Below are 14,783 nucleotides of genomic sequence, written 5' to 3'. Positions count from 1 at the left end.
AAGTAAGTGTTCACCAGAAGGATGGTGAGGTAATGAGAGAGGGAGAGAGAAGAAAAGAGCATAAGAGTGCACCAAGAACCCAAGGGGACAGGGAGAATTGGTGTTCACCTAAGAAAAGAAGTACCATTTAATGGGGTACCTGGGTGGCTCAGTCAGTTAAGCGTCTGCCTTTGGCTCAGGGTCCTGGGATTGAGTCCCGCATCCTTCTCCCTCTGCCCCTCCCCCTGGGCTCCTGCTCTCCCTCTCCCTCCCTCCCCCAAAATAAATAAATAAATAAATAAATAAATAAATAAAAATCTTTAATGAAAAAAGTACCACTTAATGACACGAAATTAATTCATGTAATTTTATGTAAACACCTGCATATAATTATTACAGTAGACACAACAAAATGGCATTTGATATTATTAAACATTGTTTCCATATTTAAAAAGAATTTAATAGAGAAAGAAATGCTTCCTTATATTAATAAAAATATTTGTGATATAATTTGTATACAGAGAACATCAACAAATTTCAACTATAAAACATAGAGAATTAAAAGAGTTTGGCAGTATGGCTAGGTATCAGCTAATATTCTAAGATCCTGAATACTACCAATAGCAAATTTAATGTTTTAATGGTAGTTGTAGTTGTATGGGAAGAGGATTCTATTTACAGGAGTATTAGCCACAGAAAACCTTCATGCTAGATGTGGCATCACAAACCAGAGGAGGGGAAGTGTTAGATGATGCTGGTAAAATTGTCTAAATGAAGGGAGAAACTCTCTTCCTACCAGTCACACACAATCAGTTCCAGGTGCAGTCTAAATGTAACGGGCATAACGATTAGAAGAAAATATAGAAGAGTGTCATCATGATCCCAGGTTAGGAAAGACTTTTCTTCTCTTAAAGTACACAAAGGATAAAGGGAAAAATTAATGGCTGATCACATTAAAAACTGTGGGGAATGTAGAAACAATTACAGTATGATTACAGCCATGTTTTTAAAAAGGTACTCATTGAAGAAGGACTGAAGGGAAATTTAGTATACACGTTCACTTGTTTGGGTCCATAAAAAGCTATAAACTGGGAAAACAAGATATTTAACAAGGAATTATTAGTAGCTGGAATACATAAATAACTCACATCTATAAGCTGGAAAAAATGTACAACCGAAATGAAAAATGAGCAGTAGATGTAACCAGCAAGTCACAGAAATAATACCTATAAAGCCAACAAGCACAAGATGCTCAGCGGCAGTTGTCAACAGGAAATGCAGATTAAAACAACAAACTTGACAATCCAAGGCATGATAAAATATGTGAAAAGGTAACTTTCATAAACTGCTGGTGGGAGTTTAAGTCAGGCGGAAAAATCTGGAAAGCAATTTGGCAATTTCTAGTGAAGTTTTAAATTCATGTACCCCATTATTCAGAAATTTCATTTTCTTTGTATATAACACAGAAATTATAATATTAATTACATATGATTGGTACTGTATCATTTGCTTCTGACTCAAGTTTTACCCAAAAGCCTGTTGTGTCTTTCAGGATTGTATTTGCTGACTTCTTTATAATGAATCTGATTCTCTGGGGAGAAGGATCTTCAGCAGCTATTCCTTTTGGAACACTGGTTGCCATATTGGCTCTTTGGTTTTGCATATCTGTGCCTCTAACATTTATTGGTGCATACTTCGGTTTTAAGAAGAATGTAAGTTTATAGGTGTTAATTTATTCAAATAAATTTCAGCTAAGGAATTTAGCATATGCCACCTTACAAGATAGAAAAGTGTCTTTGAAAAAAGAATATATGTCTTTTAAAAAAGGATATATAAATCTTTTTTAAGATTTTATTTATTGGGCACCTGGGTGGCTCAGTTGGTTAAGCGACTGCCTTCGGCTCAGGTCATGATCCTGGAGTCCCGGGATCGAGTCCCACATCGGGCTCCCTGCTCAGCGGGGGGGTCTGCTTCTCCCTCTGACCCTCCTCCCTCTCATGCTCTCTGTCTCTCATTCTCTCTCTCAAATAAATAAAAAAAAATCTTAAAAAAAAAAAAGATTTTATTTATTTATTAGAGAGAGAAGGAGAGACGGTGAGAGAATACAAGTGGGGAGGAGAGGGAGAAGCGGGCTCCCTGCAGAGCAAGGAGTCTGAGGTGGGGCTCAATCCCAGGACCCTGGGATCATGACCTGAGCTGAAGGCAGACACTTAACTGACTGAGCCACCTAGGTGCCCCTAAAATTTTTTTAATTACATAGGTAAGTAAGTACTTGAAATTCTGAAAATATGCCTATTAAAAATATAAACACTGAAGAAGGACATGATGGTTCGCTACCTGTACACATATATATGTATATCTGTAAAATAATTTAGTCCACAGAAGTATCATCTCCATGAGAATACCAAATTTTAAGTTTTTGATGTATCATCACAGAAACTGTAGAAGTATGTTTTTGCAATTTTTGCAAGAAAATGAATTTCTACATATGTACCCATTTTTCCCCTCAGCTATGTTTTAGGTACTTTAGGTTTCACTTATTTTTATACTACCATGTCATGTGTTATAAAAGGGAAAACATTATCAGTAGCTTATGGTCATAAAGCTTCATGTAGCCATTCATTTTTGCCTTTGTGTTCCTAAGTCTTAGTAGAATTGAGCTATTTTAATAAAGATGACATTGCCCGTCTCCAAATAAAAATACATTGACAATAATTTCAGAACCAGCTGATTTCTTACAAGTATATAATTAAAAGGGAAAACCTTTGCTTTGTCTTAACTATTATTTTTAAGTACGATATTATCTCCTTCTATGTATTTCTTACTTTATCTAAAGCCATTAGCGGATAGCTGCTGGAAACAGTGGTGGCCTGCTTCAGTAGACAGACTGAATATTGTACTAACAGTGGTTGGGTCATTGCTTCTAAATGCAGATTTCAGTTTGATGACTTAAGTAGACTTGTATTGCCAATGGTGTCGGCATGGAAGCTGAGAAAAAAGCAGGCAAATAGTCTAATAATAGAGAAGAATTTTTAAAATAGATTATAATTATGAATGCTTTCTTTATTTTACTGAAGGCCATTGAACACCCAGTTCGAACCAATCAGATTCCACGTCAGATTCCTGAGCAGTCCTTCTACACAAAGCCGTTGCCTGGTATTATCATGGGAGGGATTTTACCCTTTGGCTGCATCTTTATACAGCTTTTCTTCATTCTGAATAGTATCTGGTAAGCTAAGTGTGAAGTCTTCTTATTCCCTTTACCCTTATGTGTAGTATGAGCTTTCTCTTTTTGTTTCTCTTGATGACTGTTTGTATCTTATAAAGGTAAACTGTTCTCCAATAATCAAAAATCTTAAGAGCCAAAAGGTTATTTTATCTTTTCCATGTGAGAAAAGGAATAATAGTGATAACAGCTATTATTAATTGAGTTATTATTAATTCTCTTGATTCTCAGACCTCTATGAGGTGGGTATTATCCCCATTTTAGAGGGACAGAGGTGAAGCTTTGGATGTTAAGTAATTTATTTGTGTCACATAGCTCCTGTGTAATAGAAAATTAACCTGTCTCTCCAAACCTCTGTTCTTCAGTAAGTAATCTGTACTGTTTCAGAGAGGAGACACTCTGAGCCCATGTATAAAGGGGATTCGAGCAAGCGCTGGGAGAAGGGTGGTGACCTTCAGAGTTCTTGCTAATCCCAGGTTTCCTTCATTCTCTGATTTCTTACTTGCATGGAGAAGCTCATGGTGCTAATTTTGAGCCAGTCTAGTATGAGGGTGTGTACACCGCCGTGTATCATCCTTATTGGGTCACATTGACATGTGACAACAGGTCCCAAGGTTTGCAGTAGCATAAAGTCAGAGCTGAATTTGAACTTTTTAGTGATGATGCATCTTTCCTTCCCGACTGTTATAGCATTTTCACAGTTCAGCTGTTTCTGTCACAATAAGAAACAATACGTACCAAAAGGAACCTTTTTTACTTTGGCTCTGCCTGTCCATTAATTTTTTATTGAACTTAACCTGACTCACCGGTAGACAATTAGACTAAGCATATTTGAATAAGAGTTTCAGGTTCAACTTGAGTGAGAAGGCAGAGTCCAATGACATCGCCGTATCCTTTCCTCTCCCTGTCCCACCCCTACTCCATCACTGTCTACACCTGTGAGAATTTGTTGTCTTTGATTAGTTGGGACAAAAAGCAAACATTTCCCAGTTCAGGGAATGTGAAAAGATTGTGTTATTTACTGTGTCAAAGAGAAAATGTTTATAGTTTAATCTTGATATGTTTGTTATAGGTCCCACCAGATGTATTACATGTTTGGCTTCTTATTTCTGGTGTTTATCATTTTGGTGATTACATGTTCAGAAGCAACTATACTTCTTTGCTATTTCCACCTATGTGCAGAGGTATGTATTAGCAATATTCACTTAATTTGTAGAAAGGGTTTATAATTTTGGCATAAAGCAACTTTGAATACTATTAATTGAAATAATTTCTGTAAATATGTGTTTATTAAGATAGAAATTGACCTGTATTCCTAAATCAAATGTAGCCCTCTTTAGGAATGGATGAAGATAGTATCTCAGTTCAGTATATTTTTATTTATTTAGAGCTTAAATTTATAAATTTTTAATTTTCTGAGAATAGCACATTATGCTGAATTTTCATTTTTGAGTTTTTAAATGTCTAAATTAAAAATTAATATTCTTTATGAAATATAGATATTTCTAGACTGAAAATTTAGTAAACATTTTCAAGTGGAAAAATACATTGAAACATTTCGGCAATTACAGTATAATGAATTATATTCATGGCAAAATGATGACATTCTTATGTAGAATTAATTTTTAGAGGTCTGGGTTGTATTAAATCATTCTTTCATAGTTACTGTCTATACAGGAGGTCAAATCTAACTTTATTAAACTTGAGGTGCTTTTTTTTTTAATGTTAAATTCACATAACTTAAAATTAACCATTTCAAAGTGAACCGTTCAGGGCACTTACTACATTCATTTACAGTGTTGTGTAACTACTACCTCTTTCTAGTTCTGAAATATTTTCATCACCCTTAAATAAAACCTCATACCTATTAAGCAGTTACTTCCCATTCTCCTCTCCCTACAAGACCCTGGCAATCACCAGTCTGCTTTCTGTCTAGAGATTTACCTGTTCTGGACATTTCATATAAATGGAATCCTATGATACGTGGCCTTTTGTGTCTGGCTTCTTTTACTTTAGCAAAATCTTTTTAAGATTCAGTACTTTGTTCCTTTTTATAGCTGAATAATATTCCATTGTATAGATATATCCCAATTTATTTATCCATTCATCTGTTGATGGAAATCAGGTTTGTTTCCACCTTTTGGCTATTGAGTATAGTGCTGCTCTGAACATTCATGTACAAATACTTGTTTGAGGGGCGCCTGGGTGGCTCAGTCGTTAAGCGTTTGCCTTCGGCTTAGGTCATGGTCCCAGGGTCCTGGGATCGAGCCCCGCATCGGGCTCCCTGCTCCGCGGGAAGCCTGCTCCTCCCTCTCCCACTCCCCCTGCTTGTATCTCCTCTCTCGCTGTGTCTCTCTCTGTCAAATAAATAAATAAAATCTTTAAAAAAAAAAAAAAAAACTTGTTTGAGTACCAGTTTTCAGTTCTTTGGGGTATATATGTAGGAGTGGAATCGCTGAGTCATATGATAATTCTTTAACTTTTTGCAGAACCACCAAACTGTTTTTCACAGTGGCTGTACCATTTTGTATTCCTACCAGCAATGCACAAGGGTTCTAATTCTCCACATCCTTCTACACTTGCTATTTTCCTTTTTTTTTTTTTTTTTTTTTAACTCTAGCCATCCTAGTAGGTGTGAAGTGGTATCTACATATTGTGGTTTTGATTTTCATTTCCCAGTTGAGCATCTTTTTGTGCTTGTTGGCCATCTGTGTATCTTGTTTGGAGAAATGTCTATTCAGATCTTTTGCCCATTTATGAACTGGGTAGTTCATCTTTTTGTTGAGTTGTAAGAGTTCTGTATATATTCCGAATACTGAATACGAGACCTTTATCAGATCAATTAGAGAATATATTTGCAAATATTTGTATATTGTAGGTTGTATTTTTTACTTGATAATGGCCTTTACGCAAGTTTTTAATTTTGATAAAGTCTGATTTATCTATTTTTTTCTTTTGTTGCCGTATCTAAGAATTCATTGCTAAATCCAAGGCAATGAAAATTTACCTCTATATTTTTTTTCTGAGTGTATGGTTTCAGCTTATATATTTGGGTCATTGATCCATTTTGAGTTAATTTTTCGTTATGGTAATTAGTTAGGAATCCACCTCATTCCTTTGCATGTTGGATATTCAGTTTTTCCAGTACCATTTGTTAAGGAGACTATTATTCTTTCTTCACTGAATGGTCTTGTAACCTTGTGGAAAATCCATTGGCCATAGGTGTATGGATTTATATCTGGATTCTCAATCAATTCTATTCCAGTGGTATATATGCTATCCTTATGCCAGTACCACACTGTTTTGATTACCATAGCTTTGTAGGAAATTCTGGAATTGGGAAGGGTAGGCCCTCCCATTTTGTTCTTTTGTGAAGATTATTTTGGCTACTCAGGACCTTTTGAAATTTCATATGAATTTGGGATCAGCTTTTCCTTTCTTGCAAAAAAGGTGGTTGGAATTCTGATAGGAAATGCATTGAATCTGTGAGATTTTTAGGAGAGTATTGCCATCTTAACAGTATTAAGTCCTCCAGTCCATGAACATGGGATGTCTTTCCATTTATTTCAGTCATCTTCCGTTTTTTTTTTTTACCGATGTTTTGTAGTTTTCAGTATATAAGTCTTTCACATCCTTGGTTGAATTTGTTCCTAGGTATTTTATTTTTTTGGATGCTGTTGTAAATAGAATTATTTTTTAAATTTCCTTTTCAGATTGTTCCTTGTTAGTATATAAAAACATAGCTGATTTTCATTTCAGTCTTGTACCCTGCAACTTGCTGAATTTATTTGCTATAGTAGTTTCTGTGTGTGGATTCCTTAAGATTTTCTCATTTGTGCTGGTATGCTTTTTAAGTATATTTATTTTTCACATACTCCAAGGGGTAGGAAAGAGTGAAGTATTTTTTTTAAGATCTCCTGCTAAGCGATAAGCTACTTTATGTAAAAGTAAGAAGAGCTGTTTTAAAAATCGACCTTGTTTAAATTTTGTTAGTAATAACTGAAAATAGGTTCAACCAGGCCTTCATAGGATAATAGTCTTCCTAATATAGAGTTGACCAGACTATAAGATAAGTAATATTAATTTTGAACTATGTAAGTAAGCTCTTGTACATTGCTTTTCTTTGGGAAGAGTACATTTTAAAGTACATAAACCGTTTAAGATTTTTCAGGGGCACCTGACAGGCTCAGTCGGTTAAGCCTCTGCCTTCAGCTCCAGTCATGATCCCAGGGTCCTGGGATCGAGCCCTGCGTTGGGCTCCCTGCTTGGCGGGGAGCCTGCTTCTCCCTCTCCCTCTGCCTGCTGCTCCCCCTGCTTGTGCTCGCTCGCTCTCTCTCTCTCTGTCAAATAAGTAAATAAAATTTAAAAAAAAAAAAAAGATTTTCCAACACGATTTTAGCCAGTATTTAAGTAGCTCCCCCAAAAGTAAAGGATGGTTCTTAGCATCTTTAGTGAGGAGGGAAATGGGCAAAGTTCAGTAGGGGAAAGAGACTGGAAATGATAGCAAAAATTAGGTTTGGAGGCTCTTTCACTTAGCTGTGTTTGCTTTGTTAACTCTGTTCAGCTACATGTTATCTATTAGCTGGAAAGTAATTCCTGTTCTTTTTTTCTTTTCTACCTAGGATTATCATTGGCAGTGGCGTTCATTCCTTACCAGTGGCTTTACTGCAGTTTATTTCTTAATATATGCAATACACTACTTCTTTTCAAAACTGCAGATCACAGGAACAGCAAGTACAATTCTGTACTTTGGCTATACCATGATAATGGTTTTGATCTTCTTTCTTTTTACAGGTAAGAATTAAAGTGATTGGTTTTAGTTAACAAGTTCATAGGCAAATTATTTATAAGTATTTTCCTTTTATAAATCCATGAAGGCTTCTACTACTCAGCACTCCTGTATTTAGCCCTCCGTGCAGCTAAGCATTATTTGATCTGCTATGCTGTGAGGTGGATGTCAGTAAACCAAAAGTGAGGGGACTGAACCTAAAGGAAGGCTAGACAGGCTCCATTGTTGTGCTACCAGCCCAGGGGTACCTGGACCCACACCTGCCCAAAGTTTTCCCCTGGTAACCTCTTAATGGTACAGTCTTTCTCAAGCTCGTTTCAGAGGTAGGGTAAAAAGCTTTAGCTACCTCATTTTAGGGATAAGTAGAAATTGACGGGGTGAAGTCAAGATGAGCTTGAGAAAAATGTCATCAAGAAAACACAATCAGGGGCACCTGGGTGGCTCAGTCGTTAAGCATCTGCCTTCGGCTCAGGTCATGATCCCAGGGTCCTGGGATCGAGCCCCACATCGGGCTCCCTGCTCCAAGGGAGGCCTGCTTCTCCCTCTCCCCCTGCTTGTGTTCCTTCTCTCACTGTGTCTCTCTCTGTCAAATAAATTAATAAAATCTTTAAAAAAAAAAAAAAGGAAAGAAAGAAAACACAATCATAGAACACTCCTTATTCCAGAAGTTTTAAACTACAGGTTTATATCTCCACTTTAAAATCCAAGTACCGGCGCGCCTGGGTGGCTCAGTTGGTTAAGCGACTGCCTTCGGCTCAGGTCATGATTCCAGGGTCCCGGGATCGAGTCCCACATCGGGCTCCCTGCTCTGCGGGGAGCCTGCTTCTCCCTCTCCCACTCGCCCTGCTTGTGTTCCCTCTCTCGCTGTGTCTCTCTCTGTCAAATAAATAAATAAAATCTTTAAAAATAAATAAATAAATAAATAAAATAAAATCCAAGTACCTAGGTGGGAAACTGTATTGGTATTTGTTACATATGTGTGTCTTATCTGTTCACTAGATAAAAGTTTTCTGCATCTTAGAGCCCTTAGAGTAGTTGCTTGGTAAACATTTATAGAATAACCAAACTAAAAAAAAAGAAGTTGTGGGACCTTTCTTTTTCACAAAAAAAGTGCATCTAAAATTTTATCTTGGATTGTGTTGCATGCTCTGTGAGGAAGTATAGGATCTGAAAAGGAAGAGGGAATTAAAAATAAATTAGAACTGTTCTATTTTTTAGTCATCTGTTAACATTTGAGAGTATTAGGTAGGGTTTGAAATTCCCTGTTGCTGTATCAGCGTAGAATGAACTTCAGGCTCTTAACTCTGATTCTGTATTCCAGGTCATTGGTCAGACAGAGTGGGATAGGTGTATGGGGGGAGGGGGGTGTTTATCGTGGCGCCATGTGTTAGCTAAGATAGGTCCACAGCCATAAATCTTAATTAGTAGTCTGTAAAGCAGAGGTAGCCTATGAAACAAGGAATTACTGTTTTTGTGCATCTGTATCCGTGTGTCCGTAAGTGCATATATAGAATAATTTATTCCTTGCCTACACACAAAGTAGTGATCTTAGTGAATGTCTCGTTTTTTCCAGGCATGTGATAGATAGTTTAACCAACACCTAAAACTTTAATGTTCTTGATTTTTAGTGTCATAATTTTTTTATTCAGAGTAAAACTTCATAATCCAAATTTGGGAGCCACCTCAAATTAATCAACCAGTTTAACCAATAACTTTTGGTGTATTTTACTTTATGGGAAAGATTCTCTCTACAGGGGAGTGGTGAGCTCTTTGAGTATCTTGCATGTTTCTAAAGTGGGATACATCTGTATTTACTTCAATACTCCAAACCACCATGTTACTGAAGTCAGTCTGTTTTACAAAACAAAACAATGCTTCTGTCACATAAGGAAAGATGCCACTTTCATTATGTACATTATATTTATCCCATATTAAAAACAAAATAAAATACTAAAAGTATTTTGTTAAGAACAAAACCTAAGGTTGCCAAATATGGTGATAAGTGTATTTTCTCGTCTTTAAATATCTTATTATCTTGAAGTTCTTGGTAAGCATAAGATTGTTTAAACACATTTATGTTTTCACCATTACTTTTCTAAAATAGCCCCAGCCTCTTCACAAACCTTACTTTTGAATATCCAAAAGGTGTATTTTTATGTCCTCCAAAACACACAGTGACTGGCACATTTTAGGGGCATGTATGGTAACATCCCATAGTCTCTTGACTTAGAAAATCCCCTTTAATACTTTTTCTTTGTCTTATATTTAAAACAGTGGTGAAAACATTGGAACTTCATATATAAAGCTTACACAAGGATATGTATATCCCCTTCTGTGTTCTTCAGCACTTAGACTTATATTCTCAGGGGGTAATTCTGGAAAAATTCCCAGTTTTAAAAAATATGGTAAGCAGTTCACAATTTAGTAAATATTCTTTTGCAAAACGGAGTCTCTGAATTTGTTTAGTAAATCTAAGCATGGTTGGTAAGGTTTAAAATAGCACTGTACTTGAAGTCAGAAAAAGTGAATTTGCATTTTGATCCTGCCTACCAGCCAGCCATGTGGCCATTAGACATTTACTTAACTGATCCTCATTTTTGTCACCTGTCTAGGATTCAAATTTTTTGGAATCTAGACTGATGAAGGTACTTGAAAACCAAAGCATACCTTTTTTCATGAATCATCTCATTTACTCTATATAGGGCAGATGAAATTATCTCTGTTTTATTAATTTTATTTATTTTTTAAAAAGCTTTTATTTATTTGAGAGAGAGACAGATAAGTGACAGAGATAGAGAGAGCACAAGCAGGGAGGAGAGGGAGAAGCAGACTCCCGCCGAGCAGGGAGCCCGATGCGGGGCTCGATCCCAGGACCCTGGGATCATGACCTGAGCCAAAGGCAGATGCTTAACCGACTGAGTCACCTAGGCGCCCCTATTTTATTTTATTTTAAAGATTTTTTTTTTTTTTTTAAGATTTTATTTATTTGACAGAGAGAGACACAGCGAGAGAGGGAACACAAGCAAGGGGAGTGGGAGAGGGAGAAGCAGGCCTCCCGCCGAGCAGGTAGCCCGATGCGGGGCTCGATCCCAGGACCCTGAGATCATGACCTGAGCCAAAGACAGACGCTTAACTGAGCCACCCAGGCGCCCCCAGATTATCTCTGTTTTAATAAGAAATGGGCTTGGAGATTTCCGTTGACTAGTCCGAGGATAATGCACACAGTCCTGACAGAGCTGCTCTGTCCTTTGACAGCACGCCACCTCTCATATTCAGTGGGGGTGCATCTTTTTATTATCCTAATTTATCACTTTCAACACTTTGTAAAAACTTTCTGAGTTTAGTTTTATTGTAGTTCTTTGGAAACTGATAATTCCCAATAACTATACTTAGAAAATATCCCCATTTGATTATTTTATGAATCTGATATTCTGTTTAAGCTATTCATGTCGTACCTTGAATTAATTTTAATAGCAGTTTTCCATTTTGTGATAAAATATTCTTAAATAGGAAAGGAAAATTGGTATCCTATCCATCTTTTAATTTCAGGTTTCTTGCATGTAATAAGGAAAAGAATGTATTATGGAAAGCTTAGGTAATCTTAAAGTATTAAAAGTCCTGTTTCTGTAAAAAAATTTGATTTGAGATAGTTGTATATTTTTCAAAAAAGCTTATGGATCTATGGTATATTCCTGGTAAGAGTTTATAGTTTTGTGGCTTTTTTTTAAAGGAACCAATCATTTTAAGTCTGTGTTTTTGGTAAATTATGAAATTTCCTCTGGAAAGTGTTTATTTTTGTTTTTTCTTTTATAGGAACAATTGGCTTCTTTGCATGCTTTTGGTTTGTTACCAAAATATACAGTGTGGTGAAGGTTGACTGAAGAAGCCAGTGTGTCCAGTTAAAACAGAAATAAATTAAATTCTTCATCAACAAAGACCTGTTTTTGTGACTACCTTGAGTTTTATCAGACTTATTGGCCTAGTAATCCTTCAGAAACAACATAATTCTAAATACACCTCTTCCCGTACACCTGTCACCACAAAATGTGTTTTCAACACTAAAACATTTGTAATGTGATTTGATTAAGTATATATTCAGTTGTTCTCAATGAAGAGCAAATTTAAATATTATGTGCATTTGTAAATACAATAGCTATAAAATTTTCAATACTTTTAATGGCAGAATAGAGGAGGCCATATGAAACAGTACTGATGAAATGCAGGACAGTTCATTGTAAATAGGATTTTCTAGGCTCGGTAGGTGGAAAGAATTATTTTTCTTTGAAGGAAATAACTTTTTATCATGGTAATTTTGAAGGATGATTCATATGATGTGTTTATTGGGGGGATGTGGCTTTTAAAAAAAAAATCTTGTATTGGTTGTAACTGTTCATATCTTCTTCTCTGTGTTGACTTCATTATTCCCATGGTATTGGCCTTTTAAACTATGTGCCTCTGAGTCTTTCAATTTATAAATTTGTTATCTTAATAAATATTGTAAAAACGTCTTCACTGCATCATTACCTATTGTATATTCAAGGAGAGTCTATAAACAAATCTGTTTACTAATGGTATTTTAAAATGGTGTATACTGTTTTATCAGATTTTACTGATTTTTGTTCATGTAACACTTTCTTGGTTGATCTAAATGAAATTCCAGTCTCTTGGGCTTTGTGATAAATCTGAGATTTTCATTATTAGGCAGTAATAGAAATTTTAGTTGTGCACATCTAGCCAGATAAATGATGTAAGTCTAGTAGTTAACTGTTAGCCTCACTACATTGCCATTGAGGATTTTATATTTTTGACCTGTTTTTCAAAATACAGTATTTTTTATTTTTTAATAAAAATCTCAATCATTATTATTTTTTAGAGAGAGAGCATGAGCAGGGAGGGAGGACTGCAGAGAGAGGCAGAAGGAGAGGGAGAGAATTTTAAGAAGGCTTCAGGCCCAGTGGGGAGCCTGACGCAGACCCTGAGATCATGACCTGAGCTGAAATCAAGAGTTAGAATCCCAACCGACTGAGTCACCCAGGTGCCCCATTTTTAGTTTTTTTAACTCAGTATTTGTTTATGCATTAGCAATGACTAGCAAATCTCCCTCTTTATGATTACATTGTCTTCACTTGGATTTCACAGTTTGATTTCTTAAAAGTTAAGAAATAACTTTCTGGGGTACCTGGGTGGTTCAGTGGGTTAAGCATCTGCCTTCAGCTCAGGTCATGATGCCACAGTCCTGGGATCGAGGCCCCTCCCCTCCCCCACCCCTCAGGCTCCCTGCTTAGCCGGGAGTCTGCTTCTCCCTCTGCCTCTGCCCCTCCCTCCCACTCGTGCTCTCACTCTCTCTCTCAGATAAATAAATAAAATCTTTGAAAAAAAGAAATAACTATTTCTCTTTCACATTCATCTGACTAATTGAAATCCATTTATGTGGAAAAAGAAGTTTGGGATGATTTCAGAAACATTAGTCTGCTTACACCTATAAGAATATTCATCTTGTATTTTAGGGACTTGGTGCTTGCTGCTTATGAGAGAACAAATCAGATGGTAAGGTTGCTGGGCAATAATTTTATGTTATCCTTTTTTAAGAAAACTAACCTGTTGGTTCTTTGTTTTTGTTTTTTAAGATTTTATTTATTTATTTGACAGAGAGAGACACGGCAAGAGAGAGAACAGAAGCAGGGTGGGTGGGAGAGGGAGAAGCAGGCTTCCCGCTGAGCAGAGAGCCCGATGTGGGGCTCGATCCCAGGACCCTGAGATCGTGACCTGAGCCAAAGGCAGTCGCTTAAGGACTGAGCCACCCAGGCACCCCCTAACCTGTTGGTTTTGAAGCGTGAAGGAGCTCTAGTTATTTTTAACTTCTCACATAGAGACCTAAGATAGAGAAGTTCCTTTCAAATTTATTTTCTACATCTGTTGAAGTATATTTAGTTTTTATATATAATATTGTTAAAGTACAGTTGAGATAAGCTGGTTGACTAAACAGAAGGCTTTATTAAAAAACTGTATTCAGAACTAGGTTAGTTTTGTTGATTAAGCTTAAATTTTATTTTTCCTTCCCTGAACAATTAGCTTAGTGACTAAAACAGACAACTTACTGTTTTGATAGAACTTTTTAATTTAAAACTTTTATTTTTCTTTATACTTTGCAGTAAGCACATTTTACACTTAAATGAGGCAGTTGGAAAAAATAAAAAGATCAAAGGAAAAGAGATAGGAGGGAGTAAAGACGAGGAAGGCGACAGGGAAGAGGAAGGCAAGACCCGTGGTAAGAAGGGCTGTGGAGGATGCGGCCTCTTCTCTGTGGCTTTGCCTGCCTGAGGAGTCAGCTGCCGTGGTTCCAGCTCACTCGCCTTGCTTGGCACTGTGCCGTGAACACAGGGCAGTCACAGGATGTCTGAGTCGTTTTTTCTTTTCTCGTCGCTGCAGAATTTACCTAGTTAGGCCTTTTTCTCTGTGTCCCAACTCTTGGCTGATTTGATCTTAAGCAACGCCAGTGTTCAAAGTAGTCTTAGTTAGTAACGCTAGTTAACATGTGCAGTTTGGGTTTTACGGCATATGATCAGTGCTATAAGTGAAAGGAGTGCGTCTAAAGGGTGCCGTGTAGGTAATAGAGCACTTGGGGGAAGTAGCTCAGGATAGACCTTTCTGTCTTCATCACACCATAGAAGGTGCAAAGCTTGTGCACAGCCCAGAAGTTGCTGTGTGGTCATAAATGGGCATCTGGTGCCTTTGTTCTAGTTGATGTTTGACTTGAAAAATAATATCTTAAATCTGTGCTATCAGTCC

General features: G+C 36.7%; 1 protein-coding gene across 1 annotated transcript in view; it reads left to right on the top strand.

The window, feature by feature from the left end:
* Positions 1 to 12,502, top strand: part of TM9SF2 (transmembrane 9 superfamily member 2) — a 58,657-nt gene extending 46,155 nt beyond the window's left edge. The window contains exons 13-17 of the mRNA XM_045869656.3: positions 1,532 to 1,691; positions 3,057 to 3,208; positions 4,278 to 4,389; positions 7,828 to 7,999; positions 11,808 to 12,502. Coding sequence (XP_045725612.1) covers positions 1,532 to 1,691; positions 3,057 to 3,208; positions 4,278 to 4,389; positions 7,828 to 7,999; positions 11,808 to 11,875 — 664 coding nt within the window. The 3' untranslated portion in view covers positions 11,876 to 12,502. The remainder of the gene's footprint in view (positions 1 to 1,531; positions 1,692 to 3,056; positions 3,209 to 4,277; positions 4,390 to 7,827; positions 8,000 to 11,807) is intronic.
* Positions 12,503 to 14,783: the final 2,281 nt, after the last annotated feature.

The sequence above is a fragment of the Mirounga angustirostris genome, unplaced genomic scaffold (assembly GCF_029215605.1).
Source record: "Mirounga angustirostris isolate CCGP_5_RB_7025 unplaced genomic scaffold, mMirAng1.0.hap1 SCAF_3, whole genome shotgun sequence".
NCBI lineage: Eukaryota > Metazoa > Chordata > Mammalia > Carnivora > Phocidae > Mirounga > Mirounga angustirostris.
This window is presented reverse-complemented; position numbering and strand designations above follow the sequence as displayed.